This window comes from Corvus moneduloides, chromosome 7, assembly GCF_009650955.1.
Source record: "Corvus moneduloides isolate bCorMon1 chromosome 7, bCorMon1.pri, whole genome shotgun sequence".
NCBI classification, from domain to species: domain Eukaryota; kingdom Metazoa; phylum Chordata; class Aves; order Passeriformes; family Corvidae; genus Corvus; species Corvus moneduloides.
In genome coordinates this window covers 1,769,159-1,792,104 of record NC_045482.1, presented here as the reverse complement: position 1 = coordinate 1,792,104, position 22,946 = coordinate 1,769,159, and the positions used below count along the sequence as shown (strand labels likewise).

The 22,946-nt window shown below is 50.0% G+C and overlaps 2 protein-coding genes across 3 annotated transcripts in view; one reads left to right on the top strand and one right to left on the bottom strand.

The window, feature by feature from the left end:
* The window catches only part of LOC116446882, a 781,927-nt gene that overhangs the window by 144,126 nt on the left and 614,855 nt on the right, over positions 1-22,946 (top strand). The gene's annotated exons all lie outside the window — the stretch shown is intronic.
* On the bottom strand, positions 413-21,182 carry ACKR3 (atypical chemokine receptor 3). 2 transcript variants are annotated; one of them, XM_032115331.1, is made up of 2 exons: positions 21,097-21,182; positions 413-2,365 (listed from the first exon to the last, which is right to left on the bottom strand). In XM_032115331.1, the coding sequence occupies exon 2, from the start codon at positions 2,336-2,338 to the stop codon at positions 1,244-1,246; it is 1,095 nt and encodes a 364-aa protein (XP_031971222.1). In that variant the 5' UTR covers positions 2,339-2,365; positions 21,097-21,182; the 3' UTR covers positions 413-1,243. The 2 variants fall into 2 exon arrangements, with proteins under 2 accessions (XP_031971222.1, XP_031971221.1); XM_032115330.1 differs by lacking the exon at positions 21,097-21,182 and adding an exon at positions 6,198-6,300.

The window sequence follows — 22,946 nt, the reverse complement described above, 5'->3', positions numbered from 1 at the left end:
CCTCTAACCCCCCCAATTCCACTGCCAGCAAAAACTACAGAGGGCTGAACCTGGATTAGTCCAAATATCCGCTCCATCTGCACACTTCCGTATTTTCCTTCCCCGTGTTTCTTTCGAAGTTACAAACACAGCTTTTCATCGTTCCTAACAGCTTTTACCTTATAAATCCATCAGTTTTACCTTCCCCAGCAGCACAGACCCACTCCTCCCACCCCTTCCCTGCTCACCACGCTCCAGTGCCATCTCCCATTCCTCCATCAGTTCTTTCTGGCCACCAAACACCAGGAAAACTCTGACTGACCTGTCTGCTCCCGCACCAAAGGACAGAGGGTGGCCTCGAGGCTCCTTTTTAGCTTTTTTTTTTTGTCCTGAGGAAAAGGCTGGCAAGTCAAACCACTGATAGGCACAGATATTTATTATTTTTTCCCAGATCTTTATTTTACAAAAATAACTTACAAATAGAGACAACTCTCAGCAGTAAGATCACTCACTCTGTGCAGGAGGATACAGCCTGGTGAAGCAGGGGTGTGGGAGTTAACAACTCTGACAATACTGTTAATTTTAACATGTTGGCAGCTATATTACACTACATACATTTCGTGCTCCAGCACGTGGGTGTGACACCACATAAAGCCATGGTCCATAAAGTGTGCCAGCCAGGGAGGATGCTCCAAAGAGATAATTTCCATCCTATTTATCAGCATCCTCTTGGAACCAAACGGCGACCTAACACTCAGACTGCAGCACTCTGGATACACTCATCAGCAATATGCTTCAAATACGTGATAAAAATATATTTAACTTTCAAATACACTTATATAAGGTACACCAAGAGGCAGAAAATAAAGTCTCAAGCTTTTAAATACAACACACTATATATATAAACATATACAAGGAGACAAGAGGGAATCAAGACGTGGAAGGAGAAGCTTATCCATGTTATCTATGGTACACAATGGCTTTGTCTGCTAGGAAGTCATTTCCTTTTGCATAGCGTTGTTGAGGAGTCCACACTAGGCTAGGAGGAGAAAAGGTTTTCATTTTGGTACCACTTCCACTTTCCAACTGATCCTACTCTTAAATTACACTTTGTCCTCTCTCTTTTGTAGGCTGCAATTCACGCCCCGTTCGCAACAAGCACACTGAAAGGAAGGGGTAAAAACAAAAAATAAACAACAAACCGTAACACACAAAAAAACCACATCGGGTCAGAGAGTCGGGGGGGTTCTTTCTGGGGTTGCAGTCATTTGGCATTTTGCTCCAGAGCTGAGTATTCTGCTTCTGACACTCTGGAGGCATCGATGAGTTTAGTGAGGCCAGTTTTGGCAGAGTACTTGAAAATAAAGGCTTTCATGAGCTCGTATCTGTAGTTGCGGTTGATGAAGCTGTACAGGATGGGGTTGACGCAGCAGTGGACTAGGGAGAAACACTGAGTGATGTGCAGGGTGGCATAGAGGAAGTTCTCCATCTGGCAACTGAAGGGGATGAAATGAAGGCTGTAGAAGATGTCCAGCAGGACGGCCACGTGGTAGGGCAGCCAGCACACCAGGAACACCACGACGTAGGAGAAGATGATCTTCCCGTTGCTCTTCCGCTCCTGGTCGCTGGAGGAGGAGATGCTCTTGGCGAGGAGGAAATAAAACACAGCGATGACAGGAAAGGGGATGAGGAAGCCCAGCACCACGGAGATGAGCTCCATGCCAATCAACCACTCCTTGAAGCTCTCTTCGGGGTAAATGGGCCTGCAATAGGTCTCGTTGTTGGAAGAGACCGTCTTGAGGTAATAGGTGTCCGGGAGGGAGGCGCAGAAGGCCAGGAGCCACACCAGGACGCAGATGCAGCGGCGGATGATCTTCTTCTTGCGGCTGCTGGAGTTGGTGAAATAGGCGACCGAGAGGTAGCGGTCCACGCTCATGCACGCCAGGAAGAAGATGCTGCTGTACAAGTTGATGGAAAATATCAGGTGAGTTATCTTGCACGTGATTTCCCCCATGTGCCACTGGTTGTGCTGGACCAGGGAGACGACCCACACGGGAAGGGTGATCACGACGCACAGGTCGGCGATGGCCAGGTTGAAGATGTACAGGTGGGTTTCATAGCCAGTCATTTTGGCCTGGAGGTTGACCCACACCACCACCGAGTTGGCCACCAGGCCTATGACGAAGATGAAGATGTAGAAGAAGGACAGGGTGTAGAGCAGGGCGCTCTTGTTGAGTGTGCCGGAGCATGTTGTCGCATCCACCGTGATGCACTCGCCGTTGTTGCACGTCCAGTTGATCTCCGTCAAGTTGGCCGTCTCCAGGAAATCCAGGATGGAAGTCAAGTCAAGCGCGCTCATGGTCGCTCAGACTGGAGTTCAAGTGACCTAAAGGCAAAACAGGATTGAAAGAAATGACGTAAATTACAGAGCTATTTCTGCTGCCATGTCATACCAGGACGCGCCGCTTTAGGAACATCCTGCTCTTCCCCGGCACCTTCCATTAAAGAGCTCCGTGGAGCAAAACAACCAAGGCACTCAGCAAAACTCATCTGCTTGACAAAAGAGGAGCAGCACCAGCTTGCTCTGTGATTTTTCTTTCTCTTCCAGCTCACATGTGACATCATCAGGTTGGCTATCGTCCCCGGGTGTGAAATCTGCAAAGTACACCGTGGCCAAATAAATGTCAGGCGACTAAATCTGTCTCCTCCGGCATAAATGATGGTCCTATCGCTTTCAGCACGGGAATCTTTGAGCCATTTTATCTGCACTCCCTCAAGTGCAGTAGAATTGATCTGGCTGATACACGGTACCGTAAAAAACATTTACCACAGGCTCTGGTCAGCATCTTGTCAAGCCCAGCTACAGCTGCATTAAGTAGAAGTGAGGAACTAAGGGGCTTTGTACCCCTATCTAAACTTAAATTGAAATTCTGCTCCGTCCTCCCTTCCCTCAAATTCTGTTTTACAAAGTATCCCCTGCACTTAACAATCATTACATAGCTTTGAGAAAAGGAAAGAAAACTCAGAGCCTGACTGCTGAGTAGATCTGCTGGGCTTAAGTTTTCTTTTTAGGAGAGTGCTTTGATTTCAAAACACTCCCCCCATCATGGCTGGCTCCACAGCTGCCTCCTTCCCACCCTTTTGCTTTTCTACATCTACTTTTGCTGCCTCTTCGGTGCTTTCTTCTAACTGCAGGCAGTGGACAAAGCAACTTGTTAACTTCCTCACCAGCAGAAAGAAAAGGCCCATCAGACCTTTGTGGTTCATACAAAGCCTAAAGTGGTGATGTTAATTGCCCTCGTACTTTTGAGGGAACATAAAAATGCTGTTCCCCTCCCTTGGACTCCCATAGGACCCAGGGTAGCACCCACAGCCACAGGCCTGTGGGCACCACACTTTAGCCAGGCCCCTTTTGGAGCACAGGATCCAGCTTGGGACATGCCAAAATAAAGCTGGTGAGGGTGGGTTTCCAAGGGATGGATCCTTGTTCCCTCATAGCTTCACTTAAGCTGGACCATCAGGTCAGCCAGCCCACACATGGACACATCCAGCATCCCCAGCAATGGCCACCTTGCTCCTCCCCATGACCACAGCCCCAGAAGGAGAGTGACCAGCCTGGGGCAACGCCAGTGTGGCCAAGTGACCAGAGAGCAACAGGGGATCTCCGAATATCCTTGACCCCACCACAGGATCTCTTGGCGGGGTTCCCAGGAGCATAGAGGGGAGGCAAGCAGGGAAGAGCTCAGACGTGTTGAATATCCTCTTCTCACCCCCTCTCCCCCAAAAAAGGGACACCAGTCGACACAGCACCTCTCCTTCTCCACCTGCATAATTGGCTCTTCCCAAACCTCCCACCCTCCTCCTGCCTGTCAGGGATAGAGGCTACGGAAGAGAAGGGAGATAAGGGGGGAGATTACCCGAGAGGACTCAAGGCACTATTGTCCCAGCAGAGGGGAAGCTGGTGGCACTAACAATGAGGGGGGCCGTGCACACATTCAGGGGAGATCAAATCTCTCCACAAACAGGCCCAAATTGGCCCCGTGAAGAGATCTGGCCTGTGGCTTTCATCCTGCTGGCCTGATGAAAGACAGAGCCGAGATTCAAACCAAATTAAGCACGGATTTTGCTAAAACACTGGCTAAAGAGGGAGCTGAGACAGTGGCAGCTCTCTGTCCTGGGACAGCTGATCCTGTCTTCATCTCAGGGAAGCAGAGAATGATTTAACCCACACTATGCAGGGCAGAAGGGCTGATCCTCCCCCTGAGAGGCACAGGCCCCCCTCAAGCTGCCAGTACTACCCAGGTGCTGGAGGCAGCAGGGATGGATACATCCCCTGGATGTTCACTTCATCCCAGGGCTACAAGTGGGACAGAGGGATGGGGCTACTGCCAGACCTCACCCAGGGTCCCACTGTGTCCCCAGCACAAACACTTCCCAAATCTCTCACACACAGGGAGAAGCAGCACCATCCCCAAGACCCCGTACCTCAAAACCCCACAGCAACTAAAGCAAACTCCCTAAAAGCCACAAAACTTCCAGCCCCATGGCACAGGCCACCGGCTCCTGCTGGTATTTAGGGGCAGCAAGGGGAGCAGAGAAGGAGGAACACCCAGCTACCACCCTGACACCCCACAAAAGTAGCTTGGGTGGGCCTGGGCTTCTCCTGGAGAGGCACATGGTCTAAAACAAGGAGAACAGGCTCACTCCAAATCCCAAGACCCCAATTCAGGACAGGACTGTGACCACCCACCACCACCAAGCCTCCAGCACATACCTCATGGAGAAGAAACTCAGACCTGGCTGAGGGGTGTCAGATTCCAACAGAGAGGCAGCAACAGGGCAGCAGAGAGCCCTTGAAGCTGAGGCTCGCTCACACTAATGCTGGGGACAGCACGGCCACCACAGTCACAGCTGCTGGCTCAGAGCCACCCTGGGGATGTTAGGGAGCGCGAGGGATGCTCAGCCCGATCCCAGCCTGTCTGCACTCCGAGAGCAGGGCTGCTGCACACACGTGCATCCAGCTGCCTGCGCCTTTCGCATCCCCAGCGCGGCAATAAAAACCCGAAACCGAGCCGGCCTCCCAGGCTCCAGGTCCCGCCGGGGAGGAGGGCTGGACTCACAGATTACAGCCCTAAAAACCAGGCTGTAGTCTGGGATTAGCTGCTGTAACCTGAGCTCCGACTCCCACCCAGATTAGCTGGGAGGGACGGGGGGGAACCCACCAGACAAACTCAATAAAGCCACTCTGCTCCTAAAAAAACACCTTCAGCGCTCTCTGCAGACAGCACAGCATCCCAAACACTCGTGAAAGAAGCTGGGACTGTAATTTCTGGCCACGACACTGTAAAACTCTTGCAGGCCATCACCCCTTCACCTGGCAGGCACATGTGCTGTGCCCAGTCGCTGCTAGTTTATACGAGTTAGGACATGAAGGAAAGGAGACGCACCCAAAACCCAGAGCTGTCCCTGGAGCTGATGCAGCCTTCAGGATTGCAGCTTCCCCATCCCACCTCCTGCCCAGCACCCGCCGCAGGCTGTGACAAAGTGAACAGGCACCAGCATCCCCGCCTGGGAGGGCAGCCCAGCACGGCATGGCACCGTCCAAGTCCTCAACAATTTGGGGAGCTTCCCAGAGCATCCCACAGCCCGCTCCTGCCTGCACTCAGACCTGCCGACTGCCCAGGGCTATAGGCAAGCTGGGCTTCGCCCGTCCCGAGCAGGGAAGGGCACGAGCCGTGCCAGGAAAAGTCAGGATTGCTGGGCGGGTTGTCACCCGCACACCTTCACCTTTCCCGTGTCCCAGGGCCAGCCTGGCTCTCCAGCATGAGGAGGTGGCCACCACAAGAGGACAGCCATGCCCGCAAGGGGCTTTGCGAGACCGAGCCCGGCACATTTAAACTCTCCCTCAGCTCCGAGCCCAAGAAACAAACAACCGCAGGGGAAGGAACGGAGCCGGGGATGGCACCTGGGCATGCAGGGGCACCCACAGGGGAGCGGAGCTCGGTGCAGTGGCCACTCCAAAGTCCCCCAGACCCTCCCGCCACGGGAAATCCAGGTGGGGGCAAGAAGAAGAGGCTCCCCCCACCCACTGCGAGCCCAGAGGGACGCGACGGAGCCGGGGGACGCTGCGAGTGCTCAGGGGGAGCGGGCCGGCCGCGGTGTGACCCCCCCGCTGCGGCTCCCGCAGCCCCGAGGGGTTCCCCCGGTGCCGCCCTTACCTCAGGGCCTGGCGGCAGCGCTGCCCGAGCGACTGAGCGCGGCCCCGCGCCGCCGCCGCCTTATACCGGCCGTGAGGGGAGCCCGCCTCCCGGGGGCGGCTCCCGCGGCCCCGGCCCGGACCGGCCCAGCCCCGCTGCGGCCCCAGAGCGGCTCAGCGCAGCCCCGGTACGGCCCGAGATCGGCTCAGCCCAGCCCCGGCCCGGACCGGCCCAGCCCCGGTGCGGCCCCAGAGCGGCTCAGCGCAGCCCCGGTACGGCCCGAGATCGGCTCAGCCCAGCCCCGGCCCGGACCGGCCCAGCCCCGCTGCGGCCCCAGAGCGGCTCAGCGCAGCCCCGGTACGGCCCGAGATCGGCTCAGCCCAGCCCCGGCCCGGACCGGCCCAGCCCCGGCCCCGCCGGGTCTCCGGGAACGGCAGCGAGGGGTGCGGGCAGCCGCGGTAGGAGAGGGGGTGATACCGGGACGGGAGGAGAGATAAGGAGGGGAGAAGGGAGGGGAAAGAGAGAGGGAAAAGCGGGGGAAAGAGAGAAAAGGAGGAGAGAAAAAAAAAAAAGAGAGAAATAGAGAAGAAGAGAGGATAAAAGGAGAGAAAGGAGAGAAGGGGAGAAAAAGAGAGAAGTGGAGGAAAAAAGGAGAGGAAAAGGGAGAGAAAAAGCAGAAAAAAAGAAGAAAAAGAAAAAGGAGAAAAAGAGAGAAAAAAGGAGAAAGAAAAAGAGAAAAGTGGAAAAAGAGGAAAAAAAGAAGAGAAAGGAAAAAGAGAGGGAAAAAGAAGAGAAAAGGAGAGGAAAGAAAAAGAAAGTGGGAAAAGAGGAGAGAAAAAGAAAGAAAAAGGAAAAAAAGGAGAAAAAAAAAAAAAAAAAAAGAAAGGAAGGAAAGAAAAAGAAACAGGAAGAAAGAAAAGAGAAAAGAAAAAAGGAGAAAAAGAAGAAAAAGGAAAAAGGAAAAAGAAAAGAGAACAGGAGAGGAAAAAAAGAGAAAAGTGGAAAAAGAGGAAGAAAAAGAAGAGAAAAAGGAAAAAAGGAGAGGAAAGAAAAAGAGAAAAGGAGAAAAGAAAAAGAGAAAAGTGGAAAAAGAGGAGAGAAAAAGAAGAGAAAAAGGAAAAGGAGAGAAAGAAAAAGAGAAAAGGAGAGGAAAGAAAAAGAGAAAAGTGGAAAAAGAGGAGAAAAAAGAAGAGAAAAAGGAAAAAAGGAGAGGAAAGAAAAAGAGAAAAGGAGAGGAAAGAAAAGAGAAAAGGGGAAAAAGGGAGAGAACAATAAGAGAAAAGAGAAAAGGAGAGAAAGAAAAAGTGAAAAGGAGAGGAAAGAAAAAGTGAAAAGGAGAGGAAAGAAAAGAGAAAAGTGGGAAAAGAGGAGAGAAAAAGAAGAGAAAAAGGAAAAAAGGAGAGGAAAGAAAAAGAAAAGTGGAAAAAGAAAGAAAGGAAAAAAGGAGAGAAAAAGAGAAGGAAAAAAAGTAGAGAAAAGAGAAAGCAGAAAAAGAGGGAGAAAGAAAAAGTGCAAAAAGAAAAAGAGGGAAAAGAGAGAAAGTGGAAAAAAGAGGGAAAAGAGAAGAAAGAAAATGAGAGGAAAAGAGAAAAAATACAGAAGAAAAAAGGGGAGGGGGAAAGACTATGAAAGAGAAGGGGAGGAAGAGAAAATAGAGGAAAAGGGGAGAGAAAAAATTTTAAAAAGGGAAAAAGCAGAAAACAGACATAAGAGGAGGAAAAAAATTAAACAGCATGTCTCTAGCTGTTTTCTATTTTGATTTGTTTTTTCCCTGCCACAATAAAGTATGGAGAAGACAAGGCAAGGGGAGGCAGCAGATCCTCACCTCTGCTCCCTCCCCAAGAGCAAGAAAAACACCAAGGAAAAGTGACAAGAAGGCAGGGAGTCACTGACTCGAAGTGAACATCCCCTTCCTTGCACGGCTCCCGAGCCCAGGGAAGGCGAGGGAAAGGGGGGTTGGTCAGGCTGGCTGTCCCAGGGAAGCTGCTGGGATCCACCTGCCCAGCTGCTGCGCCCTGCCAGCGGCACTGACAGCTCCCAGGGATCTGAGGCACACCCATCAGGCTGCTCCCAAAACACCAGAGCAGGGCTTGGCCCCCAAACCCTCCCCCTGAGGCCACATCAACCTCTGGTTCCTAAATCACTTCAGCGTTGCTGAAGCCCAGCCAGGACATACAGCTTAGCTGGCATCTTTGAACCATGACTTTTTGGAAGATACGGGGCTAAAGTTTAGCCCTTGGACCTGCCCCCAGGAAGCGTGTATTTTGTTTCCCAGAAAATGTTTAATCCTGTTTCCATGGGAAATTAACAGGACAAGGGGCGATGGCTTCAAACTGAAAGAGAGTAGATTTAGATGGGATATTAGGAAAAAAAATCTTCCCTGTGAGGGTGATGAGGCCCTGGCACAGAGAATCTGTGGCTGCCCCTGGATCCCTGGAAGTGTTCCAGACCAGGCTGGACAGGGCTTGGAGCACCCTGGGACAGCAGAAGGTATCCCTGCCCATGGAACTGTCTTTAGGGTCCTTTCTGATTTGGGTGCCAGGAAACAAGAAGAACAGAGGGATGAGTCTCCCACCATCCCATGGATGGAAAGGGTGGGATGTAAGTTGCCTCATCTCCCTTCCTGAACCCTGCTCTCCCTGGATAAGGTCCTCCCAACTTCACAGCAGTCTGTGAGCGAAGTGTTTCGGCATCCGCTTGAATTCCAAGTGCTTGCCCAAGTCCATGGGTGTTGGTGGGATTGAAGCACGGTGGTGTCAGACAGCGACAGGATTAGGTTTAAAAATAAGCATGGACTGAAGCACTTGGCTAAATCAGGCTCTGAAAATCCTAGGGAAAAAAAAAACCAACAAACCAAAAATAAAGGCACTCTAGCAGCACTCCGGTCACTTGGCCAAACAAACAAGTGGAGTGGTTTTTCCTTACTTAGTGTGCCAGAAAATAACACCAAAAATGCAAAGTCTTCCACAGCTCTCCAAAAATACCAGCCAGCACCTGGAACCACAGAGCTGCTGGGTGTCCAGGAGTTGAGGGCAACCTCCCCTCTCCTGCATTTTGGCAAGGGCAGAGGCCTCACTGCTCTCTCCGGGTTCCTCCCTTCAGGTGTCTTCTTACAGGCAGCACATTCCTCACAGGAGTGCCAGGGCCAGTTCCCCTTTTGTTACAAAAACTAGATTTTGCTTGGTGTTCAGGCATTAAAAACCTGCACAATACAAAGCCACCTCTCTAGAACAGAGCAAGCAGAGCTGGGAACCTCAGACAGGATCGGCAGAAGGTCCAGGTGCTGCCTGCTTGCCATGATTAATTGGTATCTGCCTGGTGGCAGGTGATCCAAGAGATGTGATTGCAGATTGCAGTTGCTGTGGCCAGCAACCCCTTGGAGATGCAGCTGTCCAGGTGATCCATCAGTCACAGAAACGAGACAGGCTGGGAGAACTGGGATTGTTCAGCCTGGAAAACAGAATGTTCTGGGGAGACCGTAAAGCACCTTCCAGTGCCTGAAGGGGTTCCAAGAGAGCTGAAGAGGGACTTTGGATAAGGGGGAATGGCTTCCCACTGCCAGAGGGTGGAGTTAGATGGGATATTGGGAAGAAATCCTTCCCTGTGAGGGTGGGCAGGCCCTGGCACGGAGTGCCCAAAGAAGCTGTGGCTGCCCCATCCCTGGGAGTGCCCAAGGCCAGGTTGGATGGGGCTTGGAGCAGCCTGGGCTAGAGGTGTCCCTGCCCGTGGCAGGGGGTGGCACTGGATGGGCTGAAAGGTCTCTTCCAATCCAAACCATGTTATGATTTAGGAAAGCAAAGCTCTGCAACTTTCACCCTGTTATGGGGGAGTCTGTGGCAACATGTCCGAGTTGGGCAAAATGCAGCACTGAAAGCCAGATTGTTATTTAACTGCTTTGGTGTGCATTTATATTTTGTTTAACTGCCTGAACTACAGCAATATGGTTTTTTTTTTTGTTTTTTTTTTGTTTTTTTTTGTTTTGTTTTGTTTTGTTTGTTTTTGTTTTTGTTTTTTTTCTCTCCAAAAGCACAAGTTTTTACTAATGGGGTAGGAAGAGAAAAAAAACCTGAATTTCTCCCAGTTCTCACAGCCTTTCCCATTGCCTTTGGGAACACAGGCTGAAAGCACCCTCCCTTTCTCTCAAGGCTTCCCTTTCCAGCTGGGAGGCAGATGGAAGCTGACACCCAGCCCTGCCTACTCAAATCAACAGAGAAATTAAAAATAAAAAATAAAAAGCTCAAGTTGGCAGCTTCGAGTGCTAGAAAGGACATGCGTTTGGGGGTGAGAGGGGAAGGCCAAGAAGGCAAACTGCAGATTTTATTGGGTGGGGGGAGCATTTTGATTGCATAGAATCAGAACGGGACAAAGGGAAACATTTCTCCAGTTGCACAAGAGAGGATCTGCGTGCAGCAGGAGCGAGGTGGGAGCAGCCTCACGCACAGACAGAGAACAGTGCCAGGAGTGCAAACACCCACCCGGCCACGACAAAGCCTGGGACAGCCCTGGAGGAAGCCAGGCTGTGATCCATGAAGTGTCCGAAGGTGAAGCCGAGCTTCCTGCGGGATGAACACGCAGCGCCCGCTTCTCCCTGTGCCAAGACAACCAGTCCTCTGTCCTCTCCTGGTCACGTTCCTCACTGCATCGCTGGGATGATGGATGGAGGAACAAGGCCCTGCGCTAGCAAAAGGAATAAATAGATGACTGCATCAGGAGTCACCTCTGAGACGGCAGCAGAAAGGAAATGAGCGGCGCATTTCCAGCAGGCAGCGACGGCGGCGCTGCCCAGCTGCACTGGCCCGACCAGCAGGGAACAATCGGGTCATTTAATGCCAGACCGTGCCCCAGCAGCGTCAGCAGCCTCAGGGAAGCCCCAGGGCTGGTCTCCTGTCCAGCCCCGTCCTGTCCGGCCTGGAACAGGCGCACGGATGAGAAAGCGAGGGGAAGAGAGCAGGGAGAAGCATCCTCCCGCTGCAGGACAGGAAAGGTTCTTGTGCTCAGAGGCAGCACCAGGAAACCAGAGTCCTCCTCTGCACAAGGATGGAGTGAGCCAGAGGTGCCCCAAGCTGAAGAAGCTGTTCAGGGGGTGGGAAAGCAACGCTAGGGAAACTGCGGCAGAAGGAAGCTGACCTCTTAAAAGTGGAGAAAAAAGGAAGAGAAGTACACGGAGAAGCTGCCAGGGCAACCACAACCCCATCCTAGGGCAAGGCTTCCTGCTTCCCCTAGCTGAGCCTAAACCACTAACCAGCAATAAAAGAGAAATCACAGCTCAGGACTTCCCTTCCTCCTGCACGCCACCCACCTGTTAGTTCAAAGGTTCATGAGATATTATATTTTTATTGCACAAAGCCCCTCGGGGGCCACTTTCCATCTCTGCTGCAGCTCTAAAGGCTGCATTATGAGCTTCAGCACCACAACAAGAAGGACCAAATTGAAGAGGGAGATTTTCAAGCATAAAGCTGAGCTCCTTGGGCTGTCACAGGCCTCCTCCAGCATCTGTGAGGCAGCACACGCTGAAAGCCTTGTGAGAAGCTGCCGGGAGAGATCTGTGTTTTTCCAGGCCCTGTCCGGCCCAGGGACGCTGCCGTCAGCTCTCGCTTCCTGACAAGTGACACTGAACAGCTCTGATTCAGAGAGACAACTCAAAGCACACAGTGCTTCACGTGGCCTCCTTCAGCTGGGCCACCCAGGGTTTTAACCATTCTCTGGCTTTGTGCACCCAAAGACAGAACCACAGAATTGTTTAGGCTGGAAAAGGCTTCCAAGATCATCGAGTCCAAGCTGTGGCCGATCCCCACCTTGTCACCCAACCCAGAGCATGGAGTGCCACGTCCAGGTGTTCCTTGGATACCCCCAGGGATGAAGGAGAGAGAGAGAGAGACACACAGCAGGAAAAAGCTTTAAGGTCTTGTCCACCTGCATGGCAGGGCATTTTCTGTCAATCCCAGTGAGCTTTCCCAAAGCCAAGCAATAATATGGTGTGCATCCCGGCAGGATCCAGTGAGGAGGGCTGGCAGAGCAATCAATTTGCTATTTTCAGTGTGATGAGAGCTTTTGAGGAGAAATCAGTTGGTGGTGGAATTAGGAATATGAGCTGTGTAGGCAATAACTGTAGAAGGATGAGTCTCTCCTTCACAGTTCATTTCCATCTTACCCTTTCCACTAAATAAAGGTGTTACCAATGACTGTTATTTGCTGCTTCATAATCTGCTGCAGAGGCATTCTTGCCATTTATTTGAGAGCGTGCCAGAATGTGACCATGAGGAGGATAAAATCAAACCCTGAGCCAGAAATCCTGCCTGGAGCAGAGAAGATTTTTCAGAGGCATTGATTTTCACATAAACATTATTCATAAACTTCTCCTGTCCTCACAGCGCACTCTCAGATTAGCAGAGAGACATGAACGTGGCAAGGGTGGGTTTTGACAGGAGCCATGCTATGGAAATCTGCATCAGCAGCAAACTGGGCAGGCTGGGGACAGAGAGAGGAAAGCAAGGAGCTGGAATTAGGATGATGGGATCCCCCCACCTTCGCTTGCTTCCATGGGAAAGAGTCCTGCTAGGTGTAAAACAACTAAATGTTACAGACCGGTAAGAAATAAAAAATTCATTCAAATCATAAATCTTTTGGAAAGGGGATCTGCTGGAGAGATTATATTCACTTTTCATGGATATATTAATTCAACAGTGGCATATCATATTGTTCTCTGCAGGGGGAAAAAAGGCATATTGTTTTAAAGTCTGATATTTAGAGCAGTCCTTGAGGAAGGAAAGCAAATATAACCTTGGCTAGGAAAACTGAGTGCATGAGCACCGACGAAGGGACGTTAAACGCAGGGCTCAAGTCCCAGCTGCTGAAAGTCAGCGTAGTTTGACTGCAGTTCTTGGAGCTAAGCCCATGCATGGGAGCTGAGAGTGAAGGTCACCTCCATTTAGCCACAACTCCTTGAAAATGTTAAGTAAGGGAACACAGAGGGTAATTTTTTACTGTGAACAGTCACTGTTTGCCCACCAGCAAACAGGTGAGAAGACAAAGACATTACAGCTGCTTCCATTTGATGCTTGGTGGTTGGGAACTGTCTGGCCAGTGTCCTTCTGGATTGCTTCTGGCTCAGCAGTGGAAATGGCCTGAGCCCTCCTGGGCTCTCAGCCCAGCCAGCCACTCAGGATTGGGGACAACTCAACAGCCAGGGCAAAACATGGGCTCTCCAAAGCCCTGCTCCAGCTGCTTCCCAGCCTAGGCTCCCTAAATGCCTGGTCTCCATTCTCCAGGAGGCTCCAGTGGCACGTGCCAGATGCTCCTGCAGCAGATCCAGCCCCATCTCCTACCTAAATTGCATCTTGTGGAGGCAGATAAACCCCTGCCTCCCTTGAGAGACCCTTCCTGGCAGACACCTTGCACACAGCAAGGTCTCCCTCCTCACAAAGGCAGCTTCCACGGCGTGGGGTGGGACTGGCCTCAGGCCCCCTTCCACAGGTGTGGTCACACTCCACCTTTGGCTACCCACCTGTCTCCTGACCACACAGATCTTGTGTTACTTTGAAAGACGAGCATTCCCTGCTCCCTTTTTCCTCCCTAACCTGTCTCCTGGAGTGAATCTTTCCTCAGGAGAGACCTGTGGATTGCAGGAAAAACCCTCACAGAATAGCTGCGGGATGGTTTTCAGCAGACACACAACTCAGCGTACAGTAACCGCTCGTGCCCATGGCCTTCCCCTGTGCTAACTCACCATCCAAAGGAGTTTATTCCAGAGGAACAAGGGGAGAGCACAGCTTAAGCTCACCTCACAAGATAACAGGGACCGCTGAGCAGCTCTTGCACCATGAAACAATCGATGCCTGTTTGACCCCGTCACACTCTCAGCCAGCTCAGGCACAGATAACCCAACCTGACCCATCAGCAAAGATGGGATTTGCTTATCACTCAGACAGCACAGAGCACATCTGCCCAAGAGAGCTCACACGTACAATGCTCCTGCTGGACTTCCCGCTCTCCTCCTTCCCTTTGCCCAGCTATCTCCCTGACAGCTTCCCCAGCATCCATCCCGATGAGGTGTGAATTTGAAGCATCACCAAACTGCACACGGGGCTGTTCCCAGGTAATTACACGAGCAGATAAAATAAAAAAGGGGCTGATGAAACATTAACCACGAGCAGGCAGAACAACAAAGGCAGCACACCCGAACCACAAAGACTCTTAATGCAATGTTAAGTCAGCTGGACCTTATTTGTGTATTTGCCATGTGGATTCAATACCTCCTCAAGATGAGAAACAGGAATAAGGCCCTATTTTTTTCCACACCTGGGCCAGGCTCCCAGTTGAAACAGGCAGTTGATACCAGCCAAACACTTGGACATTTAATTTCTGTTGCTGAGGTCCTTAGCAATGGCTTTAGGTTCAAGGCACACTGGCAGCAGCTCATAGCCTAAAACCATAGGAAGCCAGAGAGGTTTTAGACTACTCAAATTATCCAATGTGAGCACAAGAAGGAGGCAGTCTGGGCTTTAGCTTCTGTCCAGGGCCCCTGGAAAGTTAATCCTAGCTGATTACACCATTTCTTTTCTTTTTTTTTTTCCATAGAAGAAATAAACACTCTTTTGTACCAAACATAAGGCTGCCTTATTTTGAAGGAAGATTTATCACCCAGGCTAAATCCATGAGTTCATTCCGGTTTTGCCCCAAATTTTCAAAGCAGTGTTTTACACTTCATGTCACAGTATCACTTGGTTCTGCCTCTGTGCCAGGCAGTCCCCAAAAGACATCCCATTTTCCTTGTAAAAAATAATAAAAGAATGCAGACCATCTCGTCAGTCGCTTAAAGCCTGCACAGCAAATCCCACACTGTTAGAGCCACGCAAACACATCCATAAGGACTGGCTTCCCTGCACACCACAAACACCAGCAGTGTGTTGGGGCTTGGAGCAACCTGGCCTAGTAGAAGATGTCTCTGCTTATGGTGGGGGCGTGGAACAAGGTGAGCTTTAAGGTCCCTTCCACTCCAGACCATCCTGGGATTCCGTGGTGGGACACTGCTCAGTGAAGTGAGTGATGGGTGACAAAATCTGCTGAAATAAGGATTGCTCAGCGCCTTCCCTGCACCAACAGGGGCTCCGTTGTACTGAGCCAAAACCTTGAACTCATTACAATGTCACTCTGTCTTTGGATCCCATATCCTGTGGGGGAATCTTCTGGGAATGTATTTTGGTTCAGACTTGGGTCAAGGAGAGTTGACTTGACCTGAAAATAAATCCAGGCGATCTCGAGCTGAAGAGCCATTGACTACTGTTTGCAATACAATAAAGTGAGCAGATCAAACTCGGCTGAAAGCCAGGGTTAACATAAATCCAGGGAGAAAGGGGAACAAGAAGATTCATTCACCACCACGACAAAGGGGACATTTTTTACATTGGCACAATTCAGAGCAGCCACTGAAAAGCTCTTCCCAGGCAGCATTTTTAGTGCCCCATATGGTGTGTGCTGTTTAGCTGTGCTGCTATCTCCAACAGACTGGCAGCAAGATAAGCGTTGCACCACTTGGATGTGTGTGGAAAAGGGGTTGTGAGGGTTTTTTTCACCATTTTTAACGTCACTAGCAGGAGTTCCTCTGCTTGCACACAGGGCAGCTTTTGTGAGAGGTATTTTATATGGATCCCCAAGGAAAGGTCTCCGTGGCTGGGCTCTGAGCTCTATTGTGTGCACATGTGTGTAATAACTCTCAGGAGCTTTTGGTTTGCAGTCCAGGTGGTACTCACTACAGCTCCAGGATGAAATCTTCTCCTGGCTCACTGTACCACTACCTTCACTGAAGTTAGCCTTTCTCCCCCTTCCAGGTGCTTTTATAATGTTTGGTGGATAAAGCAAGTTTTGATCCAGCTGGTAATTCCCAGATCGGTGCTGCAGGGAAGCCCGAGAGCTGCTCCCTGCCCACATTCCAACACATCCTCAGAAAAAAGTGGACATCCCCCCCAACTCTGCTCGTTCCCAGAGCTCAGATGCAGAAGCAGCAGCTTGATCCACCAGCTCTTTGCCCACAGCACAAACCCCACTCACTAAATTTTCCAGCTCCTCAACGAGGCTGGTTGTCCAGTAGGCACTCAGGAGGATCCTTTGCCCACCCAGCAGCCCAAAGCACAGTAATTTGGCCATTTGGCCAAAGTTCCAACTTTAACAGCAAAGCTGTCCCACAAGGATCTAACAGCTGCATCCTCCAGACCACGCTGTGGGTAATGCCAACACCCAGTGATGCTTGGACATCACCTTTTTTCTGCCCCTGCTAAGCTCCTCAGAGCTCTCCTCAGCACAAGCTTGTGCGCATTTCCAACCTAGAGCAGCTGGTTCACCTCAGGATAAATATTAAATGGAGTTCAGTCCTTCTGCTGGCATTCATTATCCACTCCATTTTACAATAAGGAGCTGCTCAAATCCCTCCAGTCTTCCCAGACAAAACCAGGCAGGGTAGCTGCTTCCAGGAGGTGAAGGCAGCCTCTGTGGGAAGACATGAGTGCCACATTCCTCTTTTGAGTGCAACTATTTCTAAACACAGCTCAGGGAAAGCTGCATATTTATTTTTTTTTATTGCATTAAAACCCATTTTATTAACCAACTTGTACTTTAATGTGGATGATGCCTTTGTTTATAGAATAAATTATGCTGTTTCTTCCCATCTCCCACTGTGATTGCAGGATTCCTGGTCAGATTGTATAATGTTTGATCTAAGAATGTATAAACTCCACTAAACAAAGCTGCAATAGAAAGATGAATAATAAGTCGAGACTCCAACCTCTCTCAGGAAAAAAAAAAGGTGAGTTTGACAAAGTAACATGCTGAGAGAGCCTGCGAATCTTTCTGATGGAATAAAGTATTTTAAGAGGGGCTGAATATTCCAACTCAGCATTTCCCATCTGCGCCCTTTAAAAGTGACAGGAACTTCACCCCTGACTCAAGCGAAATCTTCACGAATTGGGATTTCTTTTACAACCGTGTGAAAATTAACACTTTCACTTGCAATTAGCAGCACCACAGCCCTGCTCACACTTTTGCTGCAGAAACAAGCTGCACATGAATATTCACAGCCAGGCAATGCCATCTCACAGAAACCAGTGCTGGGAAGAGCTTTGCGTGTCTCTCCTCCAGACAGAAGAAAGGCACAGATCAGTCTCTCCACAGGGGCTTTGCAGGTAGTTGCCACTGCTCATCTTGGAGAGCTCTGGGACAATCATGGAATGGTTAAAACCCATCCAGTTCCACCCCCTGCCATGGGCAGGGACACCTCACACTAGCCCAGGCTGCTCCAAGCCCTGTCCAAGCTGGCCTGGAGCACTCCCAGGGATGGGGCAGCCACAGCTTCTCTGGGCACCCTGTGCCAGGGCCTGCCCACCCTCACAGGGAGAAATTTCTTCCCAATATCCCATCTAACCTTGCCCCCTGGCAGTGGGAAGCTATTCCCCCTTGTCCTGTCCTACATGTCCTTGTAAAATCACTTCTCACCTAGCCTGTGAGAATTTGCTCTGCTGAAGCAGGTCTAGGGATTATACACGTGGAAACCCAAGTATTTTTTAATGGACACCTCTTTCCTTCCCAAAAAATACCCATCATCACAGTAGCTGAACTTCTCAACCCCTCCGTGTTTGCAGGACCATCTTAACACTCCTTTTTAAAAGTCAGTTCCACTTAGAACAGCAAAAACATGAGCAAAACCAACCCTGGAGATTTTCCAGCCTCAGGAGAGGTCCCAGTGAGGAGAAGACTCTGCCCAGTCTTTATCCATGACCTGCCCCTTCTCTGCTCATGGGGCCAAGTGCATTGCAGTCACAGTCCTTTCTGCACAGCTCACACCAATAAAACCAGTTGGAAAAGAGGGAGATATGTTGATTTTAATATCAAAAGCTTGATGGAGAGGGAGTTAATCAGCTCTTTTTAATGCAGCAAAGTCTTCAATGAAAAGCTGTGACTATTTTAACTCCATCTTTTCTCACCAGTGCAATAAAGCCTGAAGGAGCACAAGAAATGCAAGAAAGAGAGGTCACTAAGGAGAAGGAGGTGGGAAAAACTCCAGTACTCCCTCATGGATAGTCACATTTCAAAACACACAAAGAAACCCGTGGCCAAGCAGTGAAAGGCAAAGTTAGGAACTTGTTACCAACCAGACCCAGAGCAGACACTCTGCCTAGAACTTTAAAAACCCAAGTTAAAATGTCATTCCTTGGTGGTGTTTCATCCTCAAGCCAGTCTGAAGTCATCCCCAGGATCGGCTGGGTGGTGTTCCATGACGTCCTGAAGAGCCAGAGGCCACCCTGCTCCACCCTTTCCAGGAAGGACGGGCCCATCCTCTCCTCCTTCTGCAGGACCTTCCCTTTCCAGGGTCTGCTCCAGCACCTTTCAGCTGCACCAAGGCACAAAAGATAAAGAAAATGCCTGCTTTCCACTGTCAAAGAGAAAAAGGAGAGTCCCTGAGGCTCCTTTCCACTCTCTAAACAACCAAAAAGTTGCTCTCCACCAGAATGAAAGGCCAGAAAGAAATGTGGAACTGATCTGAAGTCCATCAGCGGAAATCAGTGAAGCCCTTGCTGTCCTCAAGGAAGCCAGGAGAGCAGAAAGCAGAGAACTTTAAGCTCCTCGGAGCTTAAAATATTTACTTAAAACTGGACGCCAGGAAGGTGAACCAAAATAATGCTTGAAAAGACAAGAGTGGCTATTTAAGGGATTGAAAGACAGATTGTAATTACACGGTCATGGGATAAATTTAACATGGCTCATCTGAAACAAATTGAGAACCGATTAGGCACCCAAAATGAAACAAACACCTCTAAGTCCTTTATTAACTCTTCCTTGGGAGTAGCAGTGGAAATGCAGTTTAAACAGCACATGCCTTCTCACTTTACAGAGAATTTTATAAGGATGAATCAGGTACCAAAGTTCTTGCCAGCAGCTGTTTTGCTTGGCTGCCTTAAAAGCAAGCAAACAAACAAACCAAAAAACCCCAAACAACGCCTTGATTGAAACTTCAGGCTAGTCCTGGAAATTCCCAGCCCACCAGTAGAGCTGGTGGGGAGTATTCCAACAGGCAGGCTTTGGGCAGAAGAAAAGTTGTCTGCTGAAAAAAAAAGTTGGGTTTCATGGAAATATTGTCATGGAAATATTTTCAGTTTTCCAGCAGGACAAAAATTGAAGGAACGACGTCTTAATTTTCAAGGTTAAGTCATCATTTGGTCTAGATCAGCTGCTGTTCCCCACCCTTTGGGGGTGAAACTTTCTGCTGGAGCTCCCTTAACATGATTCATCCAACCCTCTCCCAGGAGAGACATTGCTTCCTTGGCATCCCTCCTGTATCCTGAGAAACGCAGTCCAGCTAGAGGAGAACGGAGGCAGCTGCTCCAGGCTCTTGCACAGAAACAGGAGGACTTAATCATGTTCTTGACACGAAAAAGAAAAGGATACATTTGGTTTTGAAGCCAAGCTGCAGTGATGAGTCAAGCACAGCGCTGTAATCAGCACACGCCCACCGCTGGCTCCAGAAGCGAGGGAGGGTAATTTATGGATTATTACAGGGAACCAGGAGACAGCAGGATTGCCACCAGGCCAGCTGCCACTTCTGCCAGTCCCTCTACATCCTCTGGATCCCCCAGCAAGCTATGAATGGCCAGATGGATGAAGGAGAGGGCAAAAGGCACTTCCAGTCTCTCTGCAAGACCTTCACCAAGCAGTTCACTGTTGAGCAAGAGGCCCACACATGATGATTGGTCTTGCAAAACAGACATTACACACACTTTCGGGGCTTTCCCAGTCCATGAAGACATTTTGGTTCATCCTTCAGGATTTGGGCATGAAGCACTGATTAACACAGACAGGTGTTTGGGTAGCAGGGATGGCCAGCCATGGTAGGGCCAACATCTGGTGCCCATGACCGGTCGCTCCAGAACAACTCCTTGTGCCTTGGACATGCTGGGAAGTCAGAGCAAACCAAGGATGGATGGAGGGCGGTTCTGGGACTCAGAATTGGTCTTCACAGTGTGTTTGCACAGAGCAAAAGGTGCTGCTCACTGTGTTTGGGCTGCAACTATCAATAACTCCTGGGACTGCCCAGGAGTTCAGGGCAGGTCAACACGCCACAAACAATTCCTGTGCTCCAGAGATCAACATTCAGCAGGGACTGGTATTTATACCCTGACTCATATGCCCACCATTAGTTCTGCATCAGCTAATTTAAGCAGACAGGGATATGCTGATGGTATCTCAACCCCTCAAGACTTGTTTTGTCAAAGGATCACTTCCCCCTGCCTTACCTTCAAGGATTCGCTGGCATTCAGCCTGGAGGAGCAGTGAGCTAGAAATCCCAACATGGAGCCAGAAATAAAGACTATTTCTCTATGTTTACTCAATAAACTGCAGTCTCTTGGCCTTCCCACTCAAGAAAAACTTATCTTCGTAAGATTTCAACCAGCGTTTACATCCCCATGACAAATCCACACAGAACTCGAATGAGCCAGATTAAATGGCTACGCGTGTTTTCGAGGTCACTGAAGTCAACAGAGCAAATTTCCTGTTGGGCTTCTCTCAAATAATGTAAAACAAAGCCATTTATTTACTCTCAAAAAATATCTGGGATGACATAAGCCTTCTCTCACCAGCAAGAGGCAAGTGAGGCTTGTAATCCCTTGCATACATTTGGTCATTGAGGTCTTCTCCGAGTTACAAGTGAAACTTCACACTTTGGGACAGCTGCTTTTGGAATCCTTTAGGACCTGATGCTACCAGCTCAACATCAACCAGCCCATCAGGTACTTCAACAGAAACAACACTACTGAGAGTCAGAGTGGGGCATCCCAGGAAGAGGATTCAAGAAGCAAAATTACCGTGTTTAAAACCTTTTCAGGAGCTTCAAACCTGCCACATAGGTTCAGGAAATTCTGAGCCTCATTCCTACCTTCCTTTTCTCCTTCCTGCAGGTGATGCGAGGGTTTTCATGTGAGCCTGGTGCATGTCAATGCCATCTGTAGGGACCCTCATTCCTGGATATTCAGAAATGTTTCATTGCGCAGCTGAAAAACATGAGAAGGAGTAAATTATGAAGCATCTTGAGCGATCATGCACTCCCACGAGGCACTTCAGATACCTACAGAAACAACGTACAGTTACATTCCAAGGCCCCTTGTTCTCCAAAGTGATGCTGATGCTGCAGAAAATGATAAATCAATACTGCAGAGGGCTTTCAAAAGGGCTTGTTCCTTAGGGTTTATGAGGGGGCTGTGATGTCCAAGTTAAACGTAGGGGTTGCATGCCTCCAAACCTATGTTCTTTCCTTCTGTGGGTTTTAGGCTGCCAAATCAAATGCAGAAATAGCTTCAAAAAGGGTTCAGAAGATGTAGGCGCACCCCAAGAAGCTGAGACATTGTGTCTGCTCTTACAGACACAAAAGCCATCTGAAGTACTGAGGGGCAGCAGAGCTTTGACACACGGAGAGTCACAAGCTGCTGGTGACACGGAGCTATTGGCAGCTGCCCAGCTCATTATGGCCAGCCATCCTTTGAAGGCTATCGTTCAGTGGAACAGAAATCAATACCCCACACATGCTACGAGCTGAGCCCGGGGGCTGGGACATTGTATGGCTGGGAAAGCAAGGAAGGGGAATGCTGGAAGTGGGATAACACGCAGGGAGCAAGCACAGCCTCGCCTGATCCTGCAATATAGAGTGAAAAAGGGGAGCCAGGAACACAAAACCCTCAGGCTGCTGCTGCAGGGAGCCTGGTTTGTGGTCCCTCCACACGAAGGCAGGTGCTGCTGATGGGTCCTTGCCATCGCCCTGTGTGGCCAGGCTGCTGTCACCAGCCCCGTGTCAGACTGAGGACTCTTACAAACACTGCCTCTGCTCCAAACCAACAATCGCTTCATACAAAAGCACTCCTTTATCATCACAATATTGTCCCAAGTTGCACAGGAAGCACACCTTCCAGGGAAGCATTTTAATATTGATCCCCCCCAGGGATGTGTGTTAGCAATGGATGAACAAAGGCTTTAACCACATCCGACAGGATCGCTGTTGTCCAAGGCTTTGGATCTCTTTGTTGCCCTATCAAGACACCGCTCTGACCCGCTGGGCTCGTACCCCTCAATGCCAGAGGCTGGCTCCAGCTGCTTTTCATCGCTGTCTAAGAAATTATCACAGGAGACTTCATGCAATTAGGCCTCAAAAATGGGGATGTCAGTCCTCCAGGGGAACTAAGCCTGCCTCATGAAAGCCACTTCAGCCTTTGCTTTCGCTGCACAAGGTGGGTTTTTTTTACCCTGAGGATTTCTATCAAAGCAAGATACTAGTCAAGACACAGCAAGCCACTGCAGTTTTTGCCTCTTTGTAGCTTATCAAGGTGAATGTCAGTGGGGGGAAAAAAAAAATAATCTCAGAGGCACAGAGATGGCTATCTAAAGTTACATACTTTGGTACAAGAAAAATAAAAAACCCACCCCTCTGTTTTTAGTAAAAGCAAACCTGCTCTGTCTCAGCGCCAGGACTCCGTTTAGAAATCGGCGACGGGAGCGTAATGAGCTGCACAAAGCCAGCCCTGTCACACCTTGCTGTTCCTCCCCACAGAGTGAAACCTCTCTCAGGATCCACAGCCTGGCTGAAGGTACCTTCCAGTCGCCATTCCCAGTGTCCTGGTGGCTGGCCTGGGGAAGGGTGTGTTTCAAGGCAGTGTTTCTCAGGGTGGCTCCAGCGTCTCACAGGATTCGAGGCACGGGCTGCAAGCTGATCCTGCACACAAGGAATACCAGGGGGAG